The sequence below is a fragment of the Neofelis nebulosa genome, chromosome 1 (assembly GCF_028018385.1).
Source record: "Neofelis nebulosa isolate mNeoNeb1 chromosome 1, mNeoNeb1.pri, whole genome shotgun sequence".
Lineage (NCBI taxonomy): Eukaryota > Metazoa > Chordata > Mammalia > Carnivora > Felidae > Neofelis > Neofelis nebulosa.
In genome coordinates, this window is record NC_080782.1 from 241,808,506 (window position 1) to 241,824,790 (window position 16,285).

Below are 16,285 nucleotides of genomic sequence, written 5' to 3' on the forward strand. Positions count from 1 at the left end.
TACCGCTTCAGGCCAAGTTTCTCCATCCCGTAAAGGTACAGTGTTTCTTTGTAATTAAGAAGTAGACTCAGACGTACCACACAGATCCTTCGAGGAGGCGCTTGCCGCTCCGTTGTGTCAGCTTCTGGCTGTCACCTCTGTCAATGTGACTAACTGCACACACGGTCACACCTTCCTGTGCCAGCCTGCGTCCATCCCGTGTCTGAGTGAGAAGGGGCCCGCCTGCTCTAGAGCTCTCTGTAGTCGGCCAAGGTTTTGATAAGCCTGTGCCACGGTTGGATTTCTCCTTAGTACATGGCTTGTGGCCCGCACGGTGTCTCAGCATCTGACTCCAGATGGGTGTCTTTGTGGGCAAATACCTTGAGACTCTGTAATCTGCTCCTCATATTGTCCCAGATTTGGCCCATAGGAGCCCCTTCAACTTTTCCATGTTCTTTCAACATGTCGCCATCATTTATCCTTTCCTGACTTTCTGGCAACACAAGATTTTTCAGGCTTATCTGATACTTTTCCCCTTTCAAAATGGGCCCCATTTGAATGTAAAAAATGAAAACACTCAAGTACTGGCAGGAAACATGGGTGGATGGCCTTATAACCGGGGAGTGAGGAAAGCCCAATAGAAAAAAAAAAAAAGTGCATAAGTGACAGAAACAGTTCCGGGGAAAGGATGGAAGGAAGGGACTGGCTCATAAACATATGAAAAGATGCTTATTCTCATGTAGAAGAAAATGCAAAGTAAAATCACCCTGTGATACAAAACGTTTAGAAACACTGTATTGGGTCGATGGTGGAAAAACAGGCACTCTCCAGCATCGCTGGGAGGGGTATAAAATGGAACAACCCTTCTAACAGGGATTTGGGGAAACCAGGCAGATTTACTTTTGGTCCAGTAATTTCATTATCAGTAATCGACACTGAGAATAAACTTCCACAAATAAACAACACATGCATAAGGTTATTCATTGCCACATTGTTTGTAACAGTAGAGGTTGGAGACTGCCCAAATGTCTATCAACAGAGCCCTGATTGTAGAACTGAACACCCACACAATGGAATACTGTGCAGTGCTTTAAAACACAAACAATGATTGTCTCTATGTACTAATGTGCAGTGATTTCTAGGGTGTGTTAAATGAGAAAAGCAAGATGCAGAATAAATATGTAAAGGAAGAAATTAGAAATACATTTTTATTTGTTTATTTTGCTAAAAGAAATATGATAAAGGAGGCTAATAAAAATGACTACCTGGAGCGAGAGGGTAAGGAAGGAGAGCTAGGTCTTTCTGAGTACCTTTTTGTGTAGTTTTGGCTTTTAAGCCATTTATATTTTTTGCATATTCAAAAAATAAAATTAAAGAGGAGGCAAGAGCAAACTGTAAAGTTTGGGACCATGACACAAATAACTTAATTTTACGTAAAATTGATACTATACACAGGAAAGAATCATTTCAAAGTGGCTTTTGGATATTGTACTCCTTCGTGGGATATAGTTTAAAGCCAAAATGAAGCAGAATTTTAAAACTACAAAGAAACCGTAAACTAGTATGCAGTTTTTAAACTATTTTATTTATATTTTAGGATGAGCTGAGTAAGTAAATTAATTAGGAACTAAGATTTTCACTGTACATAAATGCAAAGAGATACAAATATAATGCCAAGAAAATTAAGGAAAAACTTCATAATGTTCTATTTGAATTGGAAATATCAATGTGAATATAAATATGGATTTGTAACACTATTTCGGTCATCCCAAAGGGCCTAAAAGCAATGAAACTCCAGTAGCTATGAGCACCCCTAGTATTCAACACTTGGTTTCCAAATACTACTAAAAGGAACCAATGCAGGCACCGTGGCTGGCTGGGTCCGTAATGCATGCCACTCTTGATTTGGTGGGGGGGTATGGGTAGGAGTCGTGAGTTCAAGACCCACATTAGGGTTTGAGCCTACTTAAAAAAAAAAAAAAAAAAAAGAACCAGTGCCCCTTGGAGAAATGGCTAATTTCAGGTCTGCAGGAGGGAAGATGTAAAGTGAGCCCTGGGACATCTTGTGCTAGACAGCAAAGACGTGCTCAGAGACTAATGGGGCCCATTCAGGAGGTTGCAGGGGTCCCTCGGAAGAGCATTGGCCAAAGACGAGACAGTTCGAGCCTAAAAAAGAATGAGGGTAGCCGATAATGGCATATTAAATAAAAATCCATAAGTTTCCTCGTTGATATTCAAAAAGAGAAAATTTGAATTTATTTGCTAACAGTGGAGTTGAATGTTATATCAACATTCTGTTCTGAAAGTGGGTAAAGGGCAATAATTAAGTTTTTGTGCTGCCTTTTTCGGAAGCTCTAGTTAATCACTAGTTGAAAGCGCTTTATAGAAGAATGCCTGCTTAAAAGTGTAGAAATAAATAAAAGAGGGTTTTTAATGGTAATTTTCAAATTCTACAAAATAATTGATTCATCAGTGGATATTAACACCATTCTGTGGAACGTGTTGGGTGAAGAAGATATTCACATATTGTTAACTTTTACCCCACAAAAGACTTCATGATTGTTAAGTGAAAAATGTGCCTTCACAAAGGAGAGACTTGGTGGTTGCTACCTTGTCAAGTGTTCCAAGCGTGGCAGGGTAACAAACTTCAATAATATGCCTCCTGATCCCAGAATATTCAGATCTGAATATTCTTGTCCATTCTCTCCCTCCCACCCCCAAATTACATTGAAACCTTTACACTTGGAGCGGAATAATAGGAAGAGGAGTTTGGGGTAGGGGATAGAGTATGAAGTTGAGGACACTAAAAAGAAACAGACAAATCCGGTACATTTCATAAGGCGTCTGGCCTATTCTTTTCATTACTTATTTATTTTCAGAGAGGAAGAGGGAGAGTGCCCATGGGAGAGCAGCGGAGAGGGGTGGGGGAAGAGAGAAAATCTTTTTAAAAAAAATTTTTTTTTAAACGTTTATTTATTTTTGAGACAGAGAGAGACAGAGCATGAGCAGGGGAGGGGCAGAGAGAGAGGGAGACACAGAATCTGAAACAGGCTCCAGGCTCTGAGCGGTCAGCACAGAGCCCGACGCGGGGCTTGAACTCACAGACCGTGAGATCGTGACCTGAGCCGAAGTCGGACGCTTAACCGACCAAGCCACCCAGGCGCCCCAAGAGAAAGAATCTTAAGCAGGCTCTGTGCTAAGCTTGGGGCTCAGTCCTATGACCCTGGGATCATGACCTGAGCTGAAATCAGGAGTCGGATGCTCAACCATCCCAGGCACCTCTGGTCTGTTCTTTTCAAAAAGTCACTGTCATGAGATTCTGGGAAGGTGATGGTGCATTATTTTTGAGTCTCCCCAGAGCACAAAAACATTCAACAAATTGAATAATATCTATGACAAAACCAGTTTGCTAGAGAATGGGAATGAGTTTTAGACAACCAGAGTGACTGCAGAGATACCAACTTAAACTCTGATATGAACATTAAATACGTCTGTTCTTAGAGACCTAAGACCTATAAGTAAAGGTAATAAGGAAAAGGGACTATAGTTTGTAATTGGGTATATGCTACAACATGTAGATATAGTAGAGCTATTAGAAAATGGACAGCAGTGTGAAAAAATTATTTAAATGAGTAATCATATTTTCAGTAGTCATATTGGTCTCATTATCGAAGTTGTTGGGTGGGCAATATGGGATAAAGAAAATGAGTAATAAGGGACGCCTGGGTGGCTCAGTCAGTTGAGCATCCAATTTCAGCTCAGGTCATGATACCGTGGTTGGAGAGTTCGAGCCCTGCATTGGACCCGCTGCTGTCAGCACAGAGCCCGCATCAGATCCTCTGTCTTCCTCTCTCTCTGCCCCTCCTCTGCTTGCGCGCGCTCTCTCTCTCTCTCTCTCTCTCTCTCTCAAAAATAAGCATTTAAAAAAATTAAATGAGTAATATATGATATTCTAATTCTTCATCCTGTCTTTGAGAACCAGGTTCTCAGTTCTTAAAAAAAAAAGTACAATTACAAGATAAATGATAAAAACTTTGTAGACTTGAATTTGAATTTGAATTTGAATTATTAGTATGAACTCATGAGATGTTTTACTTTAAAAAAAAGCATGTATATGCATATACATAGATAGTAGGGAGAGGAAAACTGTTAATAGACATCATATATGTAGAAAATCCCAAGGAATATACAAAAATGCTATTAAAAACTAGTAAGTGAATTTAGCAAGTTCATAGGATATGATGCAAGATCACAAAAATACTACTAAAAACTAGTAAGTGAATTTAGTAAGTTCATAAGATATGATGCAAGATCACTAAACAAAACTCAGCTATATTTCTAACTAATAAGAATTAGAAATTGAAATTTTTTAAAAGCACTATTTATAATCACATCAAAAACATTAAACACTTTAGGGATAAATGTAACAAAATACATACAAGATTTTGTGTATTGATGAGATAAAATCTAAAATGAAGAGATACACTGTGTCCGCGGAACGGAAGACTGATTATTACAAAGATGTCCGTTCTTTCCAAATTGATCTATGGAGTCAATACAAAGCCAACCAAAATCCCAGCAGGCATTTTTTTTTTTTTAAGAAATCAGTAAGATAAGTTTAGAATTTATATGGAAATGCAAAGGACCTAAAATAGCCAAAACACCTTTCAAAAAGAAGAAGTTGGAGGACTCACACTGTCTGATTTCAAGATTTACTAAGAGCTACATATAATCAAGAGAGTGTGGTGTTGGGGTAAGATTGGTCACATATACATCAATAGGCAGAATAAGAGTTCAGAAACAGACCCTTACACATATTAATTATTTACTTTTTAAAAAATGTTTATTTTTGAGAGAGAGAAAGCATGGGGGAGGGGCAGAGAGAGGAGACAGAGGATCTGAAGCGGTTTCTGCACTAACAGCAGAGAATCTGAGCCATGAGATCATAACGTGAACCAAAGTCGGATGCTTGACCAACTGAGCCACGTAGATAACCCCCATTAATTTAATTTTTAATTAGTTTTTTATCAAAAGTTTCAAGGCAATTCAACAGGGAAAGGATAGTTTCAGCTAAAAAGATTGGAACTGTTGGCCATCTAAATGCAATAAAATTTATTTCAACCCTGTTTATACCATCTTTTTTATACCATAATTTTTAAAATCAGCTTTTAAAATAGATTACAGACCTAAATGTAAAACCTATATAACCTCAAGAAAGAAACATATGAGCAAGTCTTTGTGTCCTCTGGTTGGTAAAGATTTGCTAAGTAGGGCCCAAAGCATGAATCATATAAGAAAAAAAATGATAAATTAGGCTTCATCAAAATAAAATATTTCTGCTCTTTAAAACTCACTGTTTTACTGTGTTTCTTTAAAAAATAAATAAAACTGTTAAATAAGTGAAAAGATAAAATATGGACTAGATGGAAATATTTGCACAATATATTGGTTAAAGGACTATATCTAGGATATATAAGGAGCCTACAGTTCAATAATAAAGGAAATAATGATTAAAATGTGGCCAACAATCTCAACACACAACTTCACAAAGAAGTGTAGGACTGGCCAATAAGCATGTAAAAAGATATTCAGCATCATTAGTCTTTAGGGAAACACGAAATCACAATGAGGTATCACTATATATTTTTTAGAATAGCTGCGAGTTTAAAGATGGACAGTTCCAAGTGTTGATGAGGGTGTGAAGCAACTTGTAACGTACATTTTTGGTGGGGAATGTAAAACAATACAGCCACTTTTGAAAGTGGTGTGGCTGTTTCTGATAAAGCTAAACAGAGCTCCAGCAATCTCGTACCTAATATTTACCCAAGTAATGAAGATATCTGTCCACCCAAAGGTTTGTATGTGAGTATTCATAGTAGCCAAAAACCAAAAGCAAATGTCTTATCAGCTGGTAAATGGATAAATAAGTTGTGGGACCTCCATACAATAGAATACTACTCTGCAGTAAAAAGAAACAAATCGGAATTTCCAGTTCTGGGACAAGTGAATACACACTGTTCTTCCTGCTAAGTACAGCTAAAACCCCTGGGTATTGTACGGGGGGCCCCTGGGGGGCTCAGTCGGTTGAGCGTCCGAGTTCAGCTCAGGTCATGATCTCACAGTCTATAGTTCGAGCCCCGCGTCGGGCTCTGTGCTGACAGCTCGGAGCCTGGAGCCTGCTTCAGAATCTGTGACTCCCTCTCTCTCTGTCCCTCCCCTGCTCACGGTCTGTCTCTCTGTCTCTCTCTCTCAAATAAATAAACATTAAAAATAATAATAATAAAAAAACCCTGGAACATAAACAAACATAAGATTCTGAAGTGTGGAGAGAGAAAGGCAGATCAGCTGAGGACCTTGGTGCCTGAGGAATGATACTGAGGCAAACTCCCTGCTTCATGTGTCCCATCCTGCATGCTAGAGAAGCTGGCAACCTGGAAGCACCAGTGGGCACAGACAGAAAAACCCCAAGGAAGCTGGTTTTCTTTAGCCAAACCAGGAGAAGGGCAACCTAGGAAGACAAAACTAGACAGTAACTGCCCTGCTCCAGCCAAAAACCACGGAAAAACTACACTCTGTCCCCACTTTCTCCAGCAGAGGCTGAGTGTGGGCTTAGACTTCCCCCTGGCCCAGCTTTCACAAGGAAACCCTCTTGTATCTCCTCCCCCACTTTCCTACTGGGGCCGTGACAGAGCAGGTGAAGGCCTGGGCAGTTGGTAGATGTCCATTCCCACGGGGCAGGAATGAAGCATCCGTCCCCATGGCATCAGTGGAGGCTTGTGGGGAGCCCTCGTGTAGATCTTGCCCAGTTCTACGTCCACCCATAGGAATGTTATCTTTTTAGGTGGCTTTGTAAATAAAACTTTCATTCACTTCTAATTTCTACAGAGTGACTGCATGCATGTTGGGAAAGCTCTGATTTCTGTATACCACCACCACCTCTCTTTATGGTAGTTTCTCCGTTGGTTTTCTGTGGCTATGAAGGCTTGTAGTCTTACAATATACAACTGGTGATACATTTGCTTCTTTTCCATTTGTATACCACTAATTTATTTCTCATCATTGTGTGGCCTGCCTGGTGCTTCCTGATCATTTCACGTCGTGACAGTATTGAAAATTTTATTTTTAGTGTATGTTAGCATAAATGGGGAATGCTCTGTGAGGCCAGGGGGGACCAGCCCAGGATCTAACTACTCCACTGTTCTACCTGACTGTTCTGAGCTGGGTTGAGAAGAAGCCCTATGCCTCTCTAAAACAATGCTTTAAAAAAAATCATGAACTTGCTTATTTTGTTCCTCCTGAACGTTAGTGGGAATACTTCTGTCGTGTTTCTCATTAGTTATGCTGGTTTGGGGATTGAAGTAGATCTATTTTAGTTTATTAAGGAGGTGTCCAGGTACTTCTCTCTTTTATCAACAGATTTTAGTCCAAAATGGTTATTGAATTAACAAATATTTCTTAAGCATTGCTGCTGTATGCCAGGCTTTGGAACTAAAACAATGAATAAGGTGAGAGACACTATAGGACAGAATACAAGTCCAAGTAGGCTTGAGCTATACTACATGTACTAGTTTTGTGACTTTAGCCAAGTCACTTAAATATTTTGAGCTTTAGCTTACTTGTCTGTAAAATACAGTTAATAATAATTTTTAGGGTTGTTAATCTAAGACATGATTCCACACCTGTGCAGTCCAGTAGAGTGAGACAGACATATCACCAAGTAATTGCAAAAAAAATGGCGTGGCATGGTAGGGATGAAAGAGTGAGCAGTGATGATAGAAAGGAGTGTCCGCTCTGCCTAAAGAGGGACTCGGGAAGGCTTTACAAAGGAGGTAGTATTTAAACTGTGCCTTGGAGTATGAGTTGGAGAGGCACACGGCACATGTGGAACTGCTCGATACATTTAGGAAACTGCTGTTTGTTCAGGATAATTAGACCACAGGTATGGGCAAATGACAGACCGGAGAGGTAGATCACAGAGGGCTGTGGTTGCTACCCTGAAGATCTTGGACTTTATTCTGAAGGCTGCTGGGAAGTGTTAAAGAATATTCAGCCATCAAATTTGCTGGTGGTGAGGTGTGTTGAAACTGATAGTTGAAAGTGTCTTTAAGCCATTATGTTTGAAGAGGGCCTGAAATAAGGTCATGGGAAAAATTGAAAGGAGGTGACAGATTTGAAGAGGCTTAGGTAGTAGAATTAACAGGACCTAAAAGCCATTGGACTACCTGGGGAGAAGGAATAAATAGCAATTCCCAGGGTTTTAGGCTAGAGATAAAAAGCAGTCTAAAAATTATAGGGATGGGTTCCTTTCCTTTTTTCTATAGAAAAAGACAAATTGTCTTGAGTATAGTTTTCACAAAGTTTAGTAAGGTACATCCCAGACTGATTACGTAAATATGAGTGCCATAGAGGAGAGTCCTATTTATTCTGTAGGTGGCATTAAGGAAAGAGCTAAAGAAAACATAACTGTATACATATTGATAGGTTTGAAAGTAACAAAGGTCTGAAAAAAATTTTAACGTGATTGGTTGATGAGAAAAAAATTTTATGCTTAGCTTAGTGTTTTTAAAGTGTGCAGTCTTCTCATATGTGGAACTTGAGAAACTTAACAGAAGACTATGGGGGAGGGGAAGGGGGAAAAGTTACAAACAGGGAGGGAGGGAGGCAAACCATAAGAGACTCTTAAATACAGAGAACAAACTGAGAGGTGAAGAGGGGTGGTGGGGGAGAGGGGAGAATGGGTGATGGGCATTGAGGGGGGCACTTGTTGGGATGAGCCCTGGGTGTTGTATGTAAGTGATGAATCATGGGAATCTACCCCTGAAACCAAGAGCACACTGTATACGCTGTATGTTAGCCAATTTGACAATCCATTATATTTAAAAAAATAATAAAAAGTGTGCAATCTTGAATTTGCATTAGTGTTTACATATTATAACTAAATTTTATTTTTGTGAAAAAGATATTAGGATGAATCGTTGCTCTGAAAATTTATGTACAAAATTTTAAAGTATATTATTTATTCACTATTTTTCTTCTATTCTAGTTACTCTCTCTGGAAATGGAGAAAACGGTAAGGCAATTTAAGTCTCAATTTAAGTAGAATATTTATGGTATCGTAATTGCAGCCTGCTTGCTTTTATTTAGTGATGACTATATGTGTTTTTGTTTTCAGAAATAAAATCTGTGTTTTTAAAGTTTAAGTAGGAGATACAGTATTGTGTTTATTCGTATTCATTCGATATCTTTTCATTTGCGGTGTTTGTTTATATAAATTGGAGTAGCTGTTATTTTGTAAGGCACCTAGTACCGAAACTTCTTTGATATATTTATGTGCATATTTATGCCTTGTATGTTCTTCAGAACTCTTGACAGTAGTACTTCAAAGATTTTTTTTCTTTTTTTTTTAATGTTTAGTTAGTTATTTTAGAGGGACAGAGAGAGCTTGAGTGGGGGAGGGGCAGAGGGAGACAGAGAATCCCAAGCAGGCTCCACCCTCAGCATGGAACTGACACAGGGCTTGGTCCCAGGACCGCAAGATCATGACCTGAGCCAAAATCAAGAGTCAGGTGCCCAACCAACTGAGCCATCCAGGCACCCCCAAAGATTTTTAATACCCATTCTAGCTAGGGTTGAAGAGGGGATTTTGTTTCATGACGCCCAGATTTTACTGATGGTTCTCTTGATAATGTGTTTGTTAAAAATAATGCTTTACTGCTCACAGACATCTTACAAAATAACCAGACTAAATTTGTGAATTGTATTACGAGTTTATTTTGAAAGGGAATTCTACTTTTTGTAATAACTAGTCAACGAGATAATGCCTAGAGGGAAAAATCATTGCTCAATATTTTACCAGGATAAAAGAAAATACTAAGTTATTGAAATCAAATTTCAAAAATAAAACTTGATTTGAGATACAAAATCCAGAGGATTTCTAAAACAGTTGAACGGTTAGAAATTACTGATAAATACTTATTCTTATTGGAAAGAGGCATTAAGCATGTAGATCTCAAGTTGCCTTTGACTCTGATCTGTCAGTTCTAGCCAGGGTTGGAGAGGAATATAGACTTCCTCCCCTTGGTAGGCTTGATTTTCTTCCTTTAAATCAAAACCATTTTCTGTATGTGATAGCACAGATACAGAAAGCAGAGAAATTTCTGAAATATTTATAAAAGAACATTTAACTTATTATTTCTTGGGGCTATTTTGCCCATGTCTTTCAAAGATTCTTTTGATGGAGTTTTTTTGTTTGCTTATTTGTTTGTTTTTTTAAATTCACTTACAGGTGATTTTTGAATCAGATTTTTTTATTTATAGATTTTTTTTTTTGCTTTGATTTAATTTGCTTAGTTAACTAAGATTTTACTTTGTTACTTCTGACCAATGGTTTATAGCATGTATATGTGACCAGAAGTTTTCTTACTAACAATCACATTATTTCTAATTTATCTAAAAGCAGTATTTCATCAGGGTGCCTGGGTGGCTCAGTCAGTTGAGTGTCCAACGTCAGCTCAGGTCATGATCTTGCGGTCCGTGAGTTCAAGCCCCATGTTGGGCTCTGTGCTGACAGCCCAGAGCCTGGAGCCTGCTTTGGATTCTGTGTCTCCTTCTCTCTCTGCCCCTCCCCAGCTTGTGCTCTGTCTGTCTGTCTCTCTTTCTCTCTCTCCCTCCCTCTCAAGATTAAAAATAAACATAAAATAAATAAATAAAAGCAGTGTTTCATTACATTATAATGTGATAATTTCCATTTGTTAAGAACTTATTATATTTCAGGCATTATGCTAAGAGATTTATCTGTTTTGTTCTTTTAGCTGAGGGTTGAGATTTTTTACAGCAGAAACCATTTTGTTCTGTGGAGAGCAGAAATACTCTAAAAATATATTAAATGTCTTTAAAAATATTTTGAGAGTATATTGTTTCATATGCTGACCTTAGTTGTAAGTAACTAAATGATTAAGAAGTTTAAAGTACCTCAAGGTTACTGTTTATCTCAAAGCTATACAGTAGTATACAGACGAAGATTGACAAATTTGATTGAATATGGAGGCCAGGCAAAAATATAAATAAGTGAAGCAAGCTAAGTAAAAATGATACTGCAGACTCAGTAAATGCCTCACTGTTCATATAACAGTAGGAGACTGAGCTCCAGTAAACTTTTCCAAAGGAAAGTCAAATGAAGGAATAATAATGAATCCATTGGGTAGACCATGGGGTTCAACCTGAAGGGAGCAGAGATTTTCAGAAACCAGAGTTTTCAGTGAGGGTGACAATCAGTTTTAGTGGACGTTGAAAAGAAAGCAAATTTGAAGATAGATGGGAGATGTGGGAAAGATTTTATCTTGGCATCAGATGTTGGCTCTGAAATCGGATGTAACTACTAAGATGGTGGGTAAAGTGAAGGAAAATCTACTTTTGGAAAATACGACGCAATGAAAAGAACCTTGGATTTTTGTCAGGCGGATGTGGGTTTGAATTCTGGCTTTATCATTTACTAAGTGACATTGGCCAAGATACTAAATTCTCTGAGCCTCAGGTTTCACATTTGTAAACTGAAAGAACACCTTCCAGGACTATAGGGAGGGTTAGAAATAAGGTATACATTATATACCTTCAAGTAGGGTTTCAGTGGGTGGAATTAGTGATCGGAGTAGCTGTGGTCAAACGTGGCTACTAAGAAGTCCCAGTGGTTTACAGCGCATGCACCGGTCATGCACGTGGAGTCACTTCCCAGCAGTGTCACAGCCAAGGTGATACTCTGAACAACACATTTTATACTGGCCATTGAGATGGGCTGGAGGCAAGGAGACCAGTTGGCTTTTGCAGTGAACCAAATGAGATAAGCAACAGGATATGAGCTGTTACACTGAGAGTGAAAATAACGAGAGAGAGTTTACTTTGAGAGAGATTTTAGGAATTGGAATTTGAAGGACTTTGTGCCGATCAGCGGAGCGATGTGAGGAGTCCTTGGGCCCAGGCTTCCCGCGCCAGTTAACTGTGGGACTGGTGGTTCTGCTCTCTTAGCCACACATGCACCAGCATAACAGCAAAAGGCTGGGTCCAACGATTGTTAATTTTTTTATGATTATTTTATTTCAAAAGAACACTTTTTAAACCAGAAGTGAGAGAAAAATAACCTCAGACCAAAGGAAGAATAGTACTTCGAATTCAGTACGTGTTAGCTTTATGAAAACTTCACTACATTGTTCTTAATGTTTCTCATTTCACTGCAGACCAGTGACAACTTTTATCATTTCTTTAACTTGGGAAACACTGAAGATAGGGAACGTGCAAAAAGAACCAAATTTTGAGAGGAAATTAAGGTTCTTGGATAGTAATGATAATAATAGCCAGTACTGGGGCTCCTGGCCGGCTGAGTCAGTAGACATGTGACTCTTGATCTCAGGGTTGTGAGTGCGAGCCCCACGTTGGGAGTAGAGATTACTTAAAAAAATAGCCAGGATTTATCAAGGATTTATTATGTACCAGGGACTGTTTTAAATGTTTTGCATGTATTAGGTCACCAATATTAAGCAGCTAACTTTAATGAAACAAATTAAGCGCTTTAACTGAAGTCTGAGCAGATTTTGGAGGGAGTATGATACGAAGAGGTAATGAATTGCAAAAGTAACGGAGAAGGCTTATGTGGAAGAAGTAATATTTGATCTCAACTTTCAAAATGAGTAGAATTGCAGACTTTTATGCTTGTGTCTACTTTGTTTTGTTCAGTGGTTTGTGGTGCCACATTCCAAATGGAAAAGGACTTTAGGCACCTGGTAAATAGTCCTTGCTTCTTTCGGAAACCTGTTCTGCTTCTTTCAAATAGAAAAACTGCAGAAACAACAAAAAGCTTTGAATTATATCTGTGAGTTAATATTTGGAGCTAAGGGTGTTAGAATGTTACGCGAATCTACTTGGGAACCAGTTATGGCCCGAATTTTAAGTGGCTGAAAATTCTTGGGCACCCTTTGTTGAAAGGAGAATGAAATTTAGCGTAACTTTTCTGGACAGTCCAGGAACTGAGTTTTTCAGATGACTCATTATTCACTGTGATGGGAACTCCCTGTATTACTTTCAGCTGATAGTTCCTTGGACTTAATGTTCATGGTGGTGGCTTCTGTCTTAAATAAGTTTTAAATCATTTAAAATGTAACTTTTAGATGTAACTTAGAAAGACCTTGAAATACACTGAGAGAAGGTGTTTCAGCTTGAATCTTAAGCGTTTTAATAAAATCAAATCTCCTCTCAGACTGCAGTCTTTACTTATAAACCAGGCTGATAACCCTTAAATGCAGGAATTGAATGTTTCTTCATATCTGTAATTGTTACGTCATGCAGATAAAGGCGTTTACATATTTGATGTCTTCAGTAGATTTTAATGAAGGTTATTTATTGGATTAAGCCTCCTGACCCTAAATATTGTGTTTTAATGTAAAGCTTCTTCCTGTTTTCACCTGGATTCAATGAAATGTTATTTGTTTTTATTTACCAGGAAAGGCCGTTGTTTACCTTGTGGCTTTCCATCTGTTCTTTGTTATGTTTGTATGGTCCTATTGGATGACAATTTTCACATCTCCCGCTTCCCCCTCCAAAGAGGTAAATTTCATGTTGGTAAATTGCCAAATGCTGTAGCTAATTGTGGAATTATTTTCCCTGTGTTACCTTCGTTAAAACTTTATTACATAATGCATTTGTTCTGTTTCCGCTCATGAACTCGCTTGGTGACTCCACACTGTGAATGTGAGTCGTCAGCCCGGTCTCAGATACAACCCACTCAGCACACTGAGATCGAGAATAGTGCTAAAGTTTGCTTATACTGGTATTTTTCTGCCATGCTATGTTTTCTTAAAGACATATTTTTTTTTTTTTATTGGAGTAAAAAATCTTAAGGGACAGAGAATTGAATTAGAGAAGTAGAGTTTATTTTTGGACACCTTAACGTATTTTCTCAGGCCTGGACAAATATGCTGCGACAGAAGAAAGTTTTGGTTGTGGAGAACAACTTGTCTAGGCTATTGTTTGTTATACTTTAGTATGTCTAGTGTTTCTTCTAATTTGAGGTTCCACTGGGAAAAATAATGTGAGTAAATATTCATGTAGAGTCAGTTTCAAGACCAGTATGTTTCTCCTGCCTTGACATAGCTGACTGACATTTGGTGTAGCTAGATGGCTAAGAATATGCTCTCTGGCGTTAGGGTTACCTGAGTTTGATTTTCTGCTCTAACACATTACATAATGTCTCTGAACCTCAGTTTTCTCACGGGAAAATGGAGCTAACAAATAGTGCCTGTTTCCGTAAGATGTTTGTGAGGATTAAGTGAGATTCATTCACGTAAAGCTTTTAACACAGTACCTGCCACATGGTTGGCAACCAGTGATTAGGTGATGATGATAATTATTTCCCCTCCTGTCAAATTCTTTCAGAATTATAGAACCTGTGTTTAAAAAGGATACCAACGTTCATTTAACTTTTTGTAGAACATACATACAGAAGAGTATAAACATAAGTGTACACTCGATGGATTTTCACAAACCGAGCACCTTTGAGTAACCACCCCCCAGTCGAAGACACGACACATCTCCAGCGTCTCGTCAGCCTCCTCGTGCGCCCTCCCAGGCACCCACCTGCCACAAACCACTCTCCTGCCCCCCTAATAGCATCAGTTTGCTTTGCCTGGTTTTGCACTTCATGTAAATGGAACCCTACACTCTGTGTGTTTGTGTGTCTGGCTTCTTTCATTAACATTCCGTTTGCGAGATTCATCCGTGTTGTTGCATATAGTTGCGAAGCATTCATTCTCATTCTTGTTGAGTATTCGGTTGCGGTAAATAACAGTTTGTTTAACTGGTCTGTTGTTCATGGGCAAGGGCATTTGGGTGGGTTCCAGTTTAAGGCTGTTAAAAATAGGGCTGCTGTAAACATTCTTCTGCATTTGCATATTCTATACACATACATGCATATCTACAGACGTACATATATAGCTCTTTTGGGTAGATGCCTAGGATTACAACTGCTGGATCATATGTGGTGTGTAATTGAGCATTAAGAAAATGCCAGATGGTTTTTGCCCTTTTTTTCTATTGGGTGCTTTTGTTTTAAGGGGTAGTGAAATCATCGATCAAACTTTGTGTTTCTTCAGATATATTCTTCAGACATTTGCAATAATTAGTCGCCTCTTAAAGTTATGTTACAAACTGCCATCCATACCTTAAGCTCTGAGTTGAAAAAGAACTGATTTTATTGGATCGCTTAATACTAGTGATGGCCATTGAAAATACAGCATGTGTAGAAGTAAATGGTTCTCACTATAGGAAAGAAAACATAGAATAAGAAAAACAGTCGGTAATGCTTTTGAGAAGCAGTACAGTGTAGAGGTGAAGAACTCAGGCTCCGGCCCCAGACTGCCCTGGCTCAACAACATTGGAGACTTCCCTCAACCGTCTGTACCTCACGTCTGTCCTGTAGAACGAGGACAATACTAGTATATGCCTTACGGGATTGTTGTGAACGTTGAATAAATTAATAATATGTGTGGTTAGCAATGTTTATGATAATAGTATATGGTTAATAGTGTATGTAAAGTGCTCCGAAGAATACACAGCACGTAATAAGCACCATTTGAATGTTATTTACTTATTTTGATTGTTGTTTTGTCACATTGCATCCATCTAGCATTCAGCCCAGGACCTAAGCCGTTACATACACCCCCGTTCTTCACGCTCCCTCTTCTGAGAAGGTGAGCTGACTGCCCCGGCCTGTGGCCAGTGGCCCTGCCATGGCACGTTCTACCTTCCCGTCCTAGAACTTACCGTCCAGTTTCATAGTTGCCTGGTGCCTTGAATGCATCACTTTACTGTCCGTTTTTTGAGGGCAGAGATCATTTTCATGCTGTTCTGTGCTACACCCGTCTCCCCACTACTTATTAGCACATAGGTGTAAGGTGTTCACTACTGAATGAGTTAATTATGAAATCATCAAGGGCAGCTAAGTTAAGCTAGAGTGACAGCCAGAAAAGAGCAGGAGTTTGTGGTTCTCTGATGGCCGACTGAGGTAGCTCCTTGTAGGAGTTACAAAGCTGTCAGGCGGCTCCTAAAGTAACTGCATTAAAAGGACTCTGTGAGGGGCGCCTGGGTGGCGCAGTCGGTTAAGCGTCCGACTTCAGCCAGGTCACGATCTCACGGTCTGTGAGTTCGAGCCCCGCGTCAGGCTCTGGGCTGATGGCTCAGAGCCTGGAGCCTGCTTCCGATTCTGTGTCTCCCTCTCTCTCTGTCCCTCCCCCGTTCATGCTCTGTCTCTCTCTGTCCCAAA

General features: G+C 39.1%; 1 protein-coding gene across 7 annotated transcripts in view; it reads left to right on the forward strand.

Annotated features, from left to right (window-relative positions):
• Positions 1-16,285, forward strand: part of ZDHHC20 (zinc finger DHHC-type palmitoyltransferase 20) — a 78,685-nt gene that overhangs the window by 16,248 nt on the left and 46,152 nt on the right. For all 7 annotated transcript variants that reach the window (XR_009259285.1, XR_009259275.1, XR_009259380.1 and 4 more), the window contains exons 2-3: positions 9,023-9,049; positions 13,469-13,572. Coding sequence is in view for 3 of the 7 variants with exons in the window: in XM_058721349.1 (XP_058577332.1) it covers positions 9,023-9,049; positions 13,469-13,572 (131 nt within the window). In the remaining 4 variants the exon portion in view is untranslated. The remainder of the gene's footprint in view (positions 1-9,022; positions 9,050-13,468; positions 13,573-16,285) is intronic.